This window comes from Panthera leo, chromosome A3 (genome assembly GCF_018350215.1).
Source record: "Panthera leo isolate Ple1 chromosome A3, P.leo_Ple1_pat1.1, whole genome shotgun sequence".
NCBI lineage: Eukaryota > Metazoa > Chordata > Mammalia > Carnivora > Felidae > Panthera > Panthera leo.
The window spans coordinates 30,034,329-30,046,765 of NC_056681.1; the positions used below are offsets into that span (position 1 = coordinate 30,034,329).

General features: G+C 41.0%; 1 protein-coding gene across 8 annotated transcripts in view; it reads left to right on the forward strand.

Annotated features, from left to right (window-relative positions):
- Positions 1–12,437, forward strand: part of ATRN (attractin) — a 158,007-nt gene that overhangs the window by 47,531 nt on the left and 98,039 nt on the right. For all 8 annotated transcript variants that reach the window (XM_042931504.1, XM_042931497.1, XM_042931498.1 and 5 more), the window contains exons 5-6: positions 4,435–4,640; positions 5,716–5,884. In XM_042931504.1, coding sequence (XP_042787438.1) covers positions 4,435–4,640; positions 5,716–5,884 — 375 coding nt within the window. The remainder of the gene's footprint in view (positions 1–4,434; positions 4,641–5,715; positions 5,885–12,437) is intronic.

A 12,437-nucleotide genomic window follows, 5' to 3' on the forward strand; every position in this document is an offset into this window, starting at 1 on the left:
AAATTCATAAAGCACCCTAAGCAAAGGGTTTGTGCTGAAGAGCTTCTGTGGCCCACACAGCCTAAGATACTATTTGGGTTTTTACAGAATAAGTTTGCCAACTCCTGGCAGAGGCAGTAAGCTCCATGTATAACCGTTATGCTGGATTCTACTTCTGCCCATATTCTCAGGCTCTCCATATTCTCATAGGCCTATTTAGAGCCAGCTCTACCTTGTTTGATATGGTGATTTAGCTTTTCAGGTGCCCGGGGTTGGTGACTTGGCAGCCTGGGCAGCATATCACAGTACTAGCAAGGTGATTTTTAGTGACCCAGGCAGGCATAAAGGCTAGGTTGAGGGGAAAGACTGATGAGTCTGGTTGGGTACAAGTGAGATGTGTAAGCAGGACATTGATATTCAGATCTAGGGCCCAGAAGAGCTGCCAGAGCTGGGGATGTCATCTGGGAGTCACTGGCACGCGGACAGTGACTCACTGGTTTATGGGCCCGAGTGCACAGTGAGGAGAGGGGCAATAGAAGCAGCTAAGGGACAGAGGAATGCCAATGCGCTGTTTGTCACAGAAGCTCAGAAAAGAAAGTTTCAAGGAGGGAACTGACAGCTAGGAGATTGGGTAAGCAGAGGGGGCCCTAGGTGACCCTAGCTGAGGAGGGTAAGGTCAGAGACCTGGTGGGGGCACAGTTCACAGTGGAAGGTTAGAAAGCCATGGCACTGAGTGGGACACTCAGCTCTAAAGGGGAGGGGAGAGGTTTAGGCCAGAGCTTTGCTTTGCTTTTCTTTTTTTTAAGTATTTATTTAAGTAATCTCTACATCCAGCGTGGGGATCAAACTCACAACCCCAGATCAAGAGTCAGGTGTTCTGACTGAGCCAGCCAGGCGTCCCTTTAGGCCAGGGCTTTTCAAACTGCACATGGCACTGAGATCTCCTGGAGGGCTTGTTAAGACGCAGATTCCTGAACCCTACCCAGAAACCGTAGTTCAACAGAGCTGGGGCCTGAGAATCCAAATTTCTAAGTTCCTGGGTGATGCTGCTGCTGCCTACCCATGGTCCACACTCTGAGTAGCATTGATCTAGCCATTCAACTAGGCCTCCTTCTGGGTTCCCTGTAGGTCCTTAGGCACAGTCTTAGCTCTTGCAAGCCCCCTCATAATAGCAGCCTTGAGGGAGAAGAGAAACTCCAGGGAGGGAGCACCCCTGGAGGGGGCGCAATTCAAGCACCCCTTGACATTGGAAACCCTTTGCCCTATCACTGGAGAGTTCTAGCTCTGTGACCAAGAAACACATGTTATTCTTACCCTGATTGGTTAAGGGAGCCTTGATCTCTCCTGGAGACCAGAATTCGTATTTATTTGTTAAGTGAAGGAAGGTTGAGGTTATCCTAAATTTTAATAGCTTCTTGGTTCCAAGATCTCTGTTCTTTAAAAAGGAGTCCTAAACCATTTTAGGGGTTCCAGACCCTTTGAAAAGCCAAATAAAACGATGATCTTTATTCCCAGAAGAATGCCTAGAAACACATACATAAAACATTGTTATTCTTTTTACAGGCATCCTCAAGTTGCACTGAATCCTAGCTTTGGTCTGACCGTAGCTGGGGGACCCTTGAGACTGGCTACCCACAGCTACTTAGATGTTCCCTGATTTTCTTTTAAAAGAAGAAAAAAATAGTTATATTTTATTTTCACACAAATTGACACTTCATTTTATTTCTGAGTCATATTTTAAGCACAGATAATTAGACCAATTTTTCTCATTACTCCAGTTTAGACATAGAAACAGATGTTTTGATGTATTATTACCTGCCACTTTCACTTTTCAGAGATTAAAAAATGATGTTTGTGTTTTGAGATTTTTATGTAACTTTATTTATTTATTTATTTATTTATTTAGAGCACAAACAGATGAGGGGCAGAGAGAAGAGAGGTAGAATCTGAAGCAGGCTCCGTGCCATCAGCGCAGAGCCCGATGTGGGGCTTGAACTCACAAACCTTGAGATCATGACCTGAGCTGAGATCAAGAGTCAGACGCTTAACTGACTGAGCCACCCAGGCGCTCCTATTTATTTAATTTTAAAGTTTATTTACTTATTCTGAGAGAGAGAGAAAGTGAGTGCAAGCACAAGTGGGGGAGGGGCAGAGAGAGAGGGAGAGGGAATCCCAAGCAGGCTCCATGGTGTCAGTGTGGAGCCTGATGCAGGGCTCCAACCCACGAACTGTGAGATCTTGACCTGAGTCAAAACCAAGAATCGGACGCTCAACCGACTGAGCCACCCAGGCGCCCTGAGATTTTATGTAACTTTAGAGAGTGCTCACAGTTAATTTTTGGCACATGAGATAAACGTCTGCCTAAAGGCACTGGAGTGGGGAAGTTGAGGTGTAAGAGAGGCTGTTATATTTTCCCTCCTTTAGTTCAAAAGGCGTTAAGGGTTACTCCCTTCTCTTCATTTTTCAGCAACATTAGATTTTGGTTGAGTGCCATTCCCTTGTATATGGTTAATAAGTGTGGCAGTAGGAGATTGTAATTTGACATATTTTTGGTGTGAGGCATAGGGGTGCTCACACTGGCATGGCAGTGCTTTTACTACAGTTTTATTTTAGGCCTTTTAGAAAAACGAAATGTGATTGTTGTAGCCATTTTACGATAACAAGTCCAATCTGAAATTTAAACTTTATTTTTTATAAACTGTTGGCCTTGCAAAGACCTTTTTCTTTTAGAATTTTTAAAAAAAAGGTTCATTCATTCATTCATTCATTCATTTAGAGAGCCAGAGAGAGCGTGTGTGAGCAGGGGAGGGCAGAGAGAGAGGGAGAGAGAGAGAATCTCAAGCAGGCTCCACACTGTGAGTGCAGAACCCGATGCAGGGGCCCGAACCCATGAACTGTGAGATCCTGACCTGAGCCAAAACCAAGAGTTAGACACTCAACCAACTGAGCCACCCAAGCACCCCAAAGGCCTTTTTTTTTGAAAAAGATGAAACTGAAGCTTCACTTCCGTGTTTGTATTATTACAGAGAGACAGTAGGCACCTCTTGGTAGAGGCCTACAAGAATGTCATTTAGCTTTTCTTTTTTTTTTTTTTTTTTTTTAATTTTTTTTTTTCAACGTTTTTTATTTTATTTTTGGGACAGAGAGAGACAGAGCATGAACGGGGGAGGGGCAGAGAGAGAGGGAGACACAGAATCGGAAACAGGCTCCAGGCTCCGAGCCATCAGCCCAGAGCCTGACGCGGGGCTCGAACTCACGGACCGTGAGATCGTGACCTGGCTGAAGTCGGACGCTTAACTGACTTCACCCACCCAGGCGCCCCGTCATTTAGCTTTTCTAACCAAATACTTCGTGTACTTAATCAGCTTACTGGGGCTTCAAAAGTAGGCATACACATTTCTTTCATTATAATTATATAGATTATTAAAATACTGTATACAAATATAGAATTTTATAAATACGTCATAAACTGATATTTCAGTGTAGGTGTGAACATTAATTAGCTTTTTTTTTTTTAAAGTTTATTTATTTATTTTGAGAGGCAGAGTACAAGCAGGGAGGGCCAGAGAGAAAGGGAGAGAGAGAGAATCCCAAGCAGGCTCCACACTGACAGCACAGAGCCCAACGCAAGGCTCAAACTCACCAACTATGAGATCATGACCTGAGCCGAAACCAAGAGTCGGGCACTTAACGCACTGAGCCACCCAGGTGCCCCTAATTAGCTTGTTTTTAATAGCTGATTCCTAATTTTCTGACATGCTTTGCTGCAAAATTTCTTTTTAGTTTTCTGTATAGGCCTTAGAAGAAATCTGTACTCTTAAAAGTATCTTGATAGTTTGGTTATTGTCCCCTCCTTTAAAATCTGAATTATGTCTTTTCAGAATGCTGACAATACAGTTATCTTAAAGTCATGTTATTATGAGACACATTATAGTTAAGCTGTTGAGTGAAACTGGTCCTTCCTTTTTCTTCTCTCTGACATGAGTAGATAAACTTACTGAGGAATTTTAAATACACCAATCCGGTCAATAATCTTATATTCTCTGAACTCTCAGAGGTATATGTATCATGAAGATGGTATAATGTATTGTTAGCCGTTTGTTTCATCCTTTTCCTCCAAACTTGTAACCTCATTTCCTAATGCTCGTCACTGATGGGGCCACCAAGAGCAGCATAGTTATCACCCTTGAGAAGTTAAATGTGGACATTTTGTAAGAATTTCTTCTCCCTAAGTAAGTTTTTTAACTTGTCTTTTATGAGAATCCAACAGGGTTGATATGCCCTAGTTATGCAGTGTTGAGTGACCCCACTGAAAGGTAAGTACTGCCGTTATGCTCGTGAATGAACTGGAGAGCCAGTGACAGATAGTCTTAAACCTTGTGTAGGCAGAAGTTTTGCTGAATTAATTGAAGCATTGCTTTGTGTTGATTTAATTTTCCCCAACTGTTTTTATAGTTTTGACATGTGTCCGAACAATTGCTCAGGCCGAGGAGAATGTAAGATCAGTAATAGCAGCAACACTGTCCAATGTGAATGTTCTGAAAACTGGAAAGGTGAAGCATGCGACATTCCTCATTGTATACACGACTGTGGTTTCCCTGATCGAGGCATTTGCAATTCAAGTGATGTCAGAGGATGCTCCTGCTTCCCAGACTGGCAGGGTAGGAGCTTCTTTTATCTTTGCTTTTCTTCCAGTTTACCGTATCTTCCTAGTTCCTTATGTTCTACATTGACTTTATTCGTTGGGTATATACCATATATATAATATATGTTAATATATATATATAATATATGTTAATATGTAGCATTTAAGTTTTTGCATCTCTTTATTCAGATTCTTACAAATCTTTGAATTTCACAGATGTGTGGTTGTAGTCTCTTGAGAATTGTGGAGGGGTTTGACATTCTTTGCAATTCATTCATAAAAGTTTGAGGGCTTGGTCTCAACCTTAAGAAGACATAGCAGAGAACCAAGCTGGGAGGTGGGACAAAAACTAATAGTAATGGTATCTCTCAGATACTTTCAATAAATTCCAAAAAAATTGGGGTCTATTATATAATAGAATCCTAAAACAGTCAGTGAGTGGAATTATCTGCAGATAGAGATTATTAAAGAAATTGTAGCAAATTCTTTCAGGGAATCTCTGATAACAGCTGTTACTGATTTAGTAATTTTCTTTATACATTACCCTTTCTACCAAGCACTTTTATTTTGAAAGGAAATGTGCTTGTTTAATGCTTTGTGCAATTTGGCTGACATCAAAGGGTTAAGTAATTGAAGTATTTGAGTACCTCCCACTGTGCACAGCTTGCAGCAGGAGCCACACCCCCAACAGTGGAGTTTCTTGATTTTCCAGGAAATGGATAGTTTCTATTATTACTCCTGGGACTGGTCTTTAAATTTTAGTCTGAAAGTTTTTCATCTGAATTAATAATTCCTTTGTCTGGTCTTTCCTCTGAGAGCTGCTTAAGCAAGTATTTCATTACTAAAAAATCCTAACCTGGATATGGTCAGGTCATAATTAGAAAAGTGTGTGATTTTCAATTTTATTGGAGATGACCCTTGGTCACTAGCTTTGAGTGAATTGAAAGCACGAATTAAAGGACTTTGATATTTAGATGCTAAAAGGAAAACTAAGTATACTTTAGGTATTTGTTACATTTATATGATTAAAACTTGAAATGCAGTAATTTTAAAGCTGCATTTTGTGAATCTAATTTATTCTGTTTTATTAGGTCCTGGATGTTCAATTCCTGTACCAGCTAACCAGTCATTTTGGACTCGAGAGGAATATTCTAACCTAAAGCTCCCCAGAGCCTCTCACAAAGCTGTGGTCAATGGAAATATAATGTGGGTTGTTGGAGGATATATGTTCAACCACTCAGATTACAACATGGTTCTAGCGTAAGTTGTTTTAAACATTTTTGCAAGAAGCTGACTAGTTTTCCATTTCAAAAATTTATAAAGTAGAGATAAAAAGAAATCATCAGTAATTCCATCACCCAGAAAATCACTGTTAATATTTTGGTAGTGGTGTTCCAGAATTTGTTTGACATATCCTTAGTTTTTGAAGGTGGGAGGCACAAAGAATGTGTTTTTATCATAAGTAGTAATTCGTCTTTTCTAGATACCATCTCTCATATTTTGCTTTAGGTACACATGGGGGGTGGTTCTACAAAAATTGGAGGTTATTTTACCTCTTATTTTAATTAGCTTATCTGTAGGTCACATGGTTTGCATTTGTAGTTTTCTAGAGGAAATTATGCTATTGTCTAATACTTGACCCAGTGTTCAAGGTCTCCTGCTGGTCCCATGCTGTTCATCTTGAAAGGAGAATATATATTATCACAGTGGAGTTATGAAGTTAGTTATGAAGATTGACTTTGGGGAGAAATTTATGAACATGTACTCATGCTGATTTTATGCCCTGGAGATTTTTTCTAGGCATTTTTTATTAATGAAGATTGTCAAAAACCAGCATCTGTTCTTTAAGGGATTCTGGAACTATGGCAGCAGTGGCATAGTTTCTGAATCCCCCAAGTAGTCATTAAAGCACACATGCAACTAGGATAGCAAAATGGAAAAACAACAACAACAACAACACATGAGTAACAAAACAAAGCTTGGTCAGAAGTTATCTACACAGATGGGTGGGGCTAACCCATTGACAGCTCCAGAACCTGTGTGGTATTGCCATCTGTGTAGGAATAAGCAAAGGGGAGCAAGGGACTGACTGACAGGCTCCAGTATACCTAGAAGAAGCTGCTTTGAGAACAGCAGCTGGAGCTTGAAAGATTTGCATATTCTAGTACTGGGTAAGCACAAGGGATCTATAGTAGGATCTGAAGGGGCTAGAACAGTTTGTGCCTTATTAGCTCTCTAAATGAACTAGGCAGATTTTCTTTGCAGGAGAAAGTTCCACACTGAGGAGAAACCACTGGGAATAGAATTCAAATTGAACAGGACAGTGACAATAGAAAAAAAGGAAAAGGGTGTCCAGATAACAGTCAGGGAGGGGAACAGAGCCAGGATAGTTCAACAAGTAAGCTGCCATGTGTTTGAACACACACTGTTAGCAACAGAAGAGTGAGCTGGAGAGCTGAGAAATTAGGAAGTCAATCCTAACCCAGGCCCCTCCTGTACAAGTTTAGGAAAAAACTAGTTTTGCTTAAAATTGAGCAACAGAAAAAAAACATATGAAGTTATTAATGACCTAGAAAAATAAAAGTTAAAGTAACATAGAATAAAGAGACCAAGGAGTAGGATAACCCCCCCCTTTGTACGTGAAAGCGTACTAGAAAAATATACTCTCCAAACTGATGAAAATGGTAAGTTAGAATTCCCAGACAAGCTAAAATGCAGGAAGACAATGATGCGAGATATGAAAGAACAGTAGAATCAGAAGTAGAAAAGTCCAGAAATGAGTTGATAGAAGTTAGGAAAGAATTTTAAAGTATCTCAGAATTAAAGACGAGCCTAAGAGGAACACAGTAAGTAAGCACAATAGAAACTCCTTTAGTAATAGAATATGAAAAAGGAAATTATTAAAAATCACAAAGGAATGAAGGTTAGTACAGTTAAAAACCCTGGACATTATATATAAAACAAACATGAGAAAACTGTGAAAAGGAGGGAGAAGGCAGTCTGGCTAGGGACCTCGGGACCCAAGGAATGATGTAACAGTAGATTCCATGGGTTTTCTTTTTGTCTCATGTATCCCAGATTTGATGTTGGAAAAAGCAGCAATCTGAAAATGCCAATAGACACAAGCCGAAAAAGCCTCAAGAAAAAGCCTACCTATTCTCTCTAGCCTAACGACTAGGAAAAGGGCAGCTTAGGAAGACAGCAAGACAGAAAACTGTAAGACACAAATAACCACTCTGCTGCAAACACCACAGAAAGAACTGTGGCCCCACCCTCATCCCTGTCAGCAAAGTCTGAGTGTAGAGTCTAGATTTCTGTTCCTGTCAGGGTGTGGTGAGGTGCTGCAACCCTCCACCCCGACCCCACTGCCAGTATTAGAGAAGGCCTAGTGAGGAGCTGGGCCTTTCTTCTCTTCCAGGCAAGAATGAGGCCTCCCTCACCCATGTGATGTCAGTGGAGACCGCGTGGGGAGCCTGGCAGTAATGAGTTGGCCTTCCCTCTTCCCCACTTGGGTGACAGAGGAGGCTTGCTATAACAGTAGATTTAAATAAGATCCGGAGGCTCATGTCATGACACCCAAAATGTTCAGATTCAATCGAAAATCATTTCTCATGCAAAGAGCCAGGAAAATCTCAACTCGAATGAAAAAAAAGCAATTAAGTTGCTGACAGCAGGATGACATAGATAATAGAATTATCTGACAGGATTTTAAAGCAGCCATTATAAAAATGCTTCAGTGTACAATTATAGACATACTTGAAACAAATGAATAATAAGGTCTCACCAAAGAAATCGAAGATATAAGGAAGAATAAGATGGAAATTTTAGAACTGAAAAATACAGTAACCAAAACAAAAATCTCAGCGGACAGTATCAACAGAATGGAGAGGACAGAGGAAAGAGTCCGTGAATCTGAAGGTAGAACAACAGAAGTCCCTCAATCTCATCCAGAGAGAAAATAGAGTATTTTAAAAATGAGCAGAGCCTCAGAGACCTGGGGACTATAACAATAAATCTTAGCATTTCTGTCACCAGGGAGTCCTAGAAGGAGAAGAGCAAGAGAGAATGTCTGAAAAAGTATTTGAAGAAACTATGGCCGATAGTTGCCTAAATTTGGCAGAAGACATGCATGTACGTGCAAGAAGTTGGGCGAACTCCAGCAATCCTGGACTCCCACAGGGGTTCACAGTCCATTGGTTTTGCCCCAGTCTTTCTCATTCTCCTGCTCAGGCATCATATTTCTCTTCATTTTTCAAATCTCTACCACATTGTCTCCTGTTTTCATTCTCAGCCAATTCCCTTGCTTCCTGTTTCTGTTTTGAAAGGTAAAAGTTATCCGAAGAGAACTTCCACGAACTCCCACCACCACATGTAGCCATTACCCACATCTGTGCTCATTTATTCTGTCCTCTGTTTCTGTACATCAGCACTGCCCAGTGGGTCACTGTCATGTCACTAGCCATTTGTGGTTATTGAGCGCTTGAAATGTGACTAATGTGATCAAGGAGTTGAATTTTAAATATTCAGTTCTGAGTCCTCATCTTACTTGGTCTTTCACCAACATTTGATAAAACTTGTCCATCCCTCCTCTTGTAAACCTTTTCTTCCCTTGGCTTCCAGGGCTCCACAATCTCCTGATATCTGTTCCCACTATTTATTCCTTTGCAGCCTCTTTAGCCGGTTCTTCTTCAGCGGACTGACTTCTGAATGATGCTGTGTCCCAGGGCTCAGCTCTTGGCCCTCTTCCATGAGAGTATATATTCACTCTCCTGGTGATCTCATCTAATATCTTGGCCTTTATGTTGGTGACCCCCAATTTTATGTCTGCATCCTAGCCTTTTCATCTGAACCGTTATCTCCACCTCTTTATTTGACATCTCAATCTTTTGGCTATCTCAGAGGCATCTTAAACTGTATGTGTCCAAAACTGATCTTTCCTCCTGGCCAGCTCTTGCCCCAGATGACCCTATCTCAGTTAATGACCACTTCATACTGCCATTTGCTTAACCCCAAAATTTTGGAAGCCTTCCCTGACTTCTTGTTTTTTCACATCCCATGTCACTATGTATATTAGTTATCTATTGCTGCACGACAAGCGACTACAAATTGAGCAGCTTAAAACAGCACCCATTTATTACCTCATAGTTTCTGCTGGTCAAGAGTCTGGGCGTGGCTTAACTGGGTGCTCCGCAATCATAGTGTCACCTGGCCTTTGTTCTCATTTAGAGGTTCTGCTGGGGGGAAAGTCCACTTCCAAGCTCACTAGGGCTGTTGGCAGAATCCACTTCCTTGTGGTTATAGCCCCAGCTTCTTGCCGACTGTCAAGTAGAGTCTGCTCTCAACTCCTAGAGGCCGCCCGCAGTTTCTTATCACTTTGACTTCCCTAGTGTGGCTGCTTGCTTCGTTAGGTCACAAGGAGACTCTCTAGACTGAGTCTGCTGGTAGGACGGATGTCATGGAAATGACATGTCACCATCTTTGCCACGTTCTGTTGGTTAGAAGCAAGTCATAGATCCTGTCCACACTTGAGGGGAAGGTAAGGTATTATACATGGGCATGAATACCAAGAAGACAAGATCATGAAGACCACCGCCCCAGTGTCTGTCTGCTACCATATGTCAGCAGACATTGTTAGCTCTACTTTTATTTATTTTTATTTTTTTAACATTTATTTTTGAGAGACAGAGGCAGAGCATGAGCAGGGGAGGGGGAGAGAGAGAGATACAGATTCTGAAGCAGTCTTCAGGCTCTGAGCTGTTTGTTAGCACAGAGCCTGACGCGGGGCGCCAACTCATGAACTGTGAGACCATGACCCAAGCTGAAGTTGGACGCTCAACCGAATGAGCCACCCCGGCGCCCCTTTTTAGCTCTACTTTTAAAATCTATCCTCACTCTGTTTTTCACTGTTTCTAGTGCCACTGCCCTGAGAAGTAAGGTAAAATTAAAGGTCTGAAAGTGATTGTCTCTTCTGCTATGATACTAGATACTGTGAGAGTCAAGTATTCTACCATTGATGTGATTTTTACCCCTGTATTTGGCATTATCGTCTCTCAAAGCAAAAAATCTGGGAATGACTTTGATACTTCCTCTCCTTCACCTCCTCATATCCTAATTTCCTATGGAGCCCACTAAATACATGTTATATTCACTCTTTCCTCTCTGTGCCCAGCCTGCCACTATCTCTCACCTAAGCTTTAGCAGTAGATTCCTAGCACGTCTGTTTCCATGCATTCCTCTTAATTCACTTTTTAAATACCAACTGTTATGATTTTTTTAATATAGTGTAGATCATATAATTTACTACCTTCTTAAAACCTATCAGTGGCTTTTCCCATTGGACATAATGGGCCTACCTGATCTGACCACTGCTTACCTTCCCAGACTCAACTTGTTCCTTTCCCACCTCACCAGCCTTCTTTGTTTGTCTAAAACTCTCTGTGTGCTCACCCCTCCCTCAATCCAGATTCTTCTTGCTGTTGTACCCCAGGGCTGTTTTCTTCTCACCCTTTAGATCTCAGTTAACTGTCCCACAAGAGATCTTCCCTGATGATCATCCAGTTCAGACAGGCTCTCCATGTTCTTTTTCAGAATTGTCATTTCTTTTAGAGCAGTGTTCATCATTTTTAATGCTACGTGTGCCCCTTGTGCTTCTCAGGTTTTGCCTTTTCTATTATACATTCTCCATGGTTAGAGACCTTGTTTGCTCACTCAGCTCAGGGCTTCGCTCATAGAATGAGCTTAAATAAGTACTTACCAGGTGAGTGGGAGAGTAAATGAATTCTTTGCTTCCTTCACAAATATCTGTTCCTAGAAATATTAATGTCACCTCTTGCTTTTATTTGACTGGTGTATCTCATATGCCACATTTGTTTTTTAGATTGTAGCATTTTTTCTTCTTGTACTTGATCAGAACATGATTTTTATAGCTTTATGTATTTCATGTAAATATTAATACAGTTTCAAATACAATTTTACTAACTCATGAAAGGTAAATATAGTGACTCCTTTTAGAAGAAGTGTTTCTGGAACTTACATTATAAACTTAATCATCATTTATACTCTTACATAGCCATATTTCAGCAATTGAACTTACTGTCTATTTTTCCCACAACCCTGTTAACCCAAAACTTCTAACCTGCGTTAAAAAGCAATGCCCATTTTATGTCACCTAGGAGTCGTCTTGGGAAACAAATGGTCTTTGTCTCCAGGGTTAAGATTTCCAATTGAAATTTTATCACTGAATTTTCTTCCCTTAAGCAAAAAAGAGTTTAAAAACATTATTTGCGCGGGGCTCCTGGGTGGTTCAATTGATTAAGCGTTGGACATCGGCTCAGGTCATGATATTGTGGTTTGTGAGTTTGAGCCCCACATCAGGCTCTGCTGACAGCTCAGAGCCTGGAGCCTGCTTCCAAATCTGTGCCTCCTTCTCTCTCTGCCCCTCCCTGCTCACACTCTGTCTCTCTCTCAAAAATGAATAAACATTAAAAATTAAAAAAAAAATTTTTTAAAGTAGGATATTGAGTAGCAGATAACCAAATACCTAATCCAGTAAACTCCTTTTTTTTTTTTTTTTTTTTTTTTTTTTAAAGTGTATTTATTTTGAGAGAGACAGAGACAGCACAAGCAAGGGAGGGGTAAAAGGGAGGGAGAATTCCAAGCAGGCTCTGCACCATCAGCACAGAGCCCATTGTGGGGCTCGAACTTGTGCAACTGTGAAATCATGACCTGAGCCAGATGCTTAATGGACTGAGCCACTCAGGTGCCCCCAGGAAACTTTAAAACAGATTCACAGAAACAGTAAGACTGACCCCCT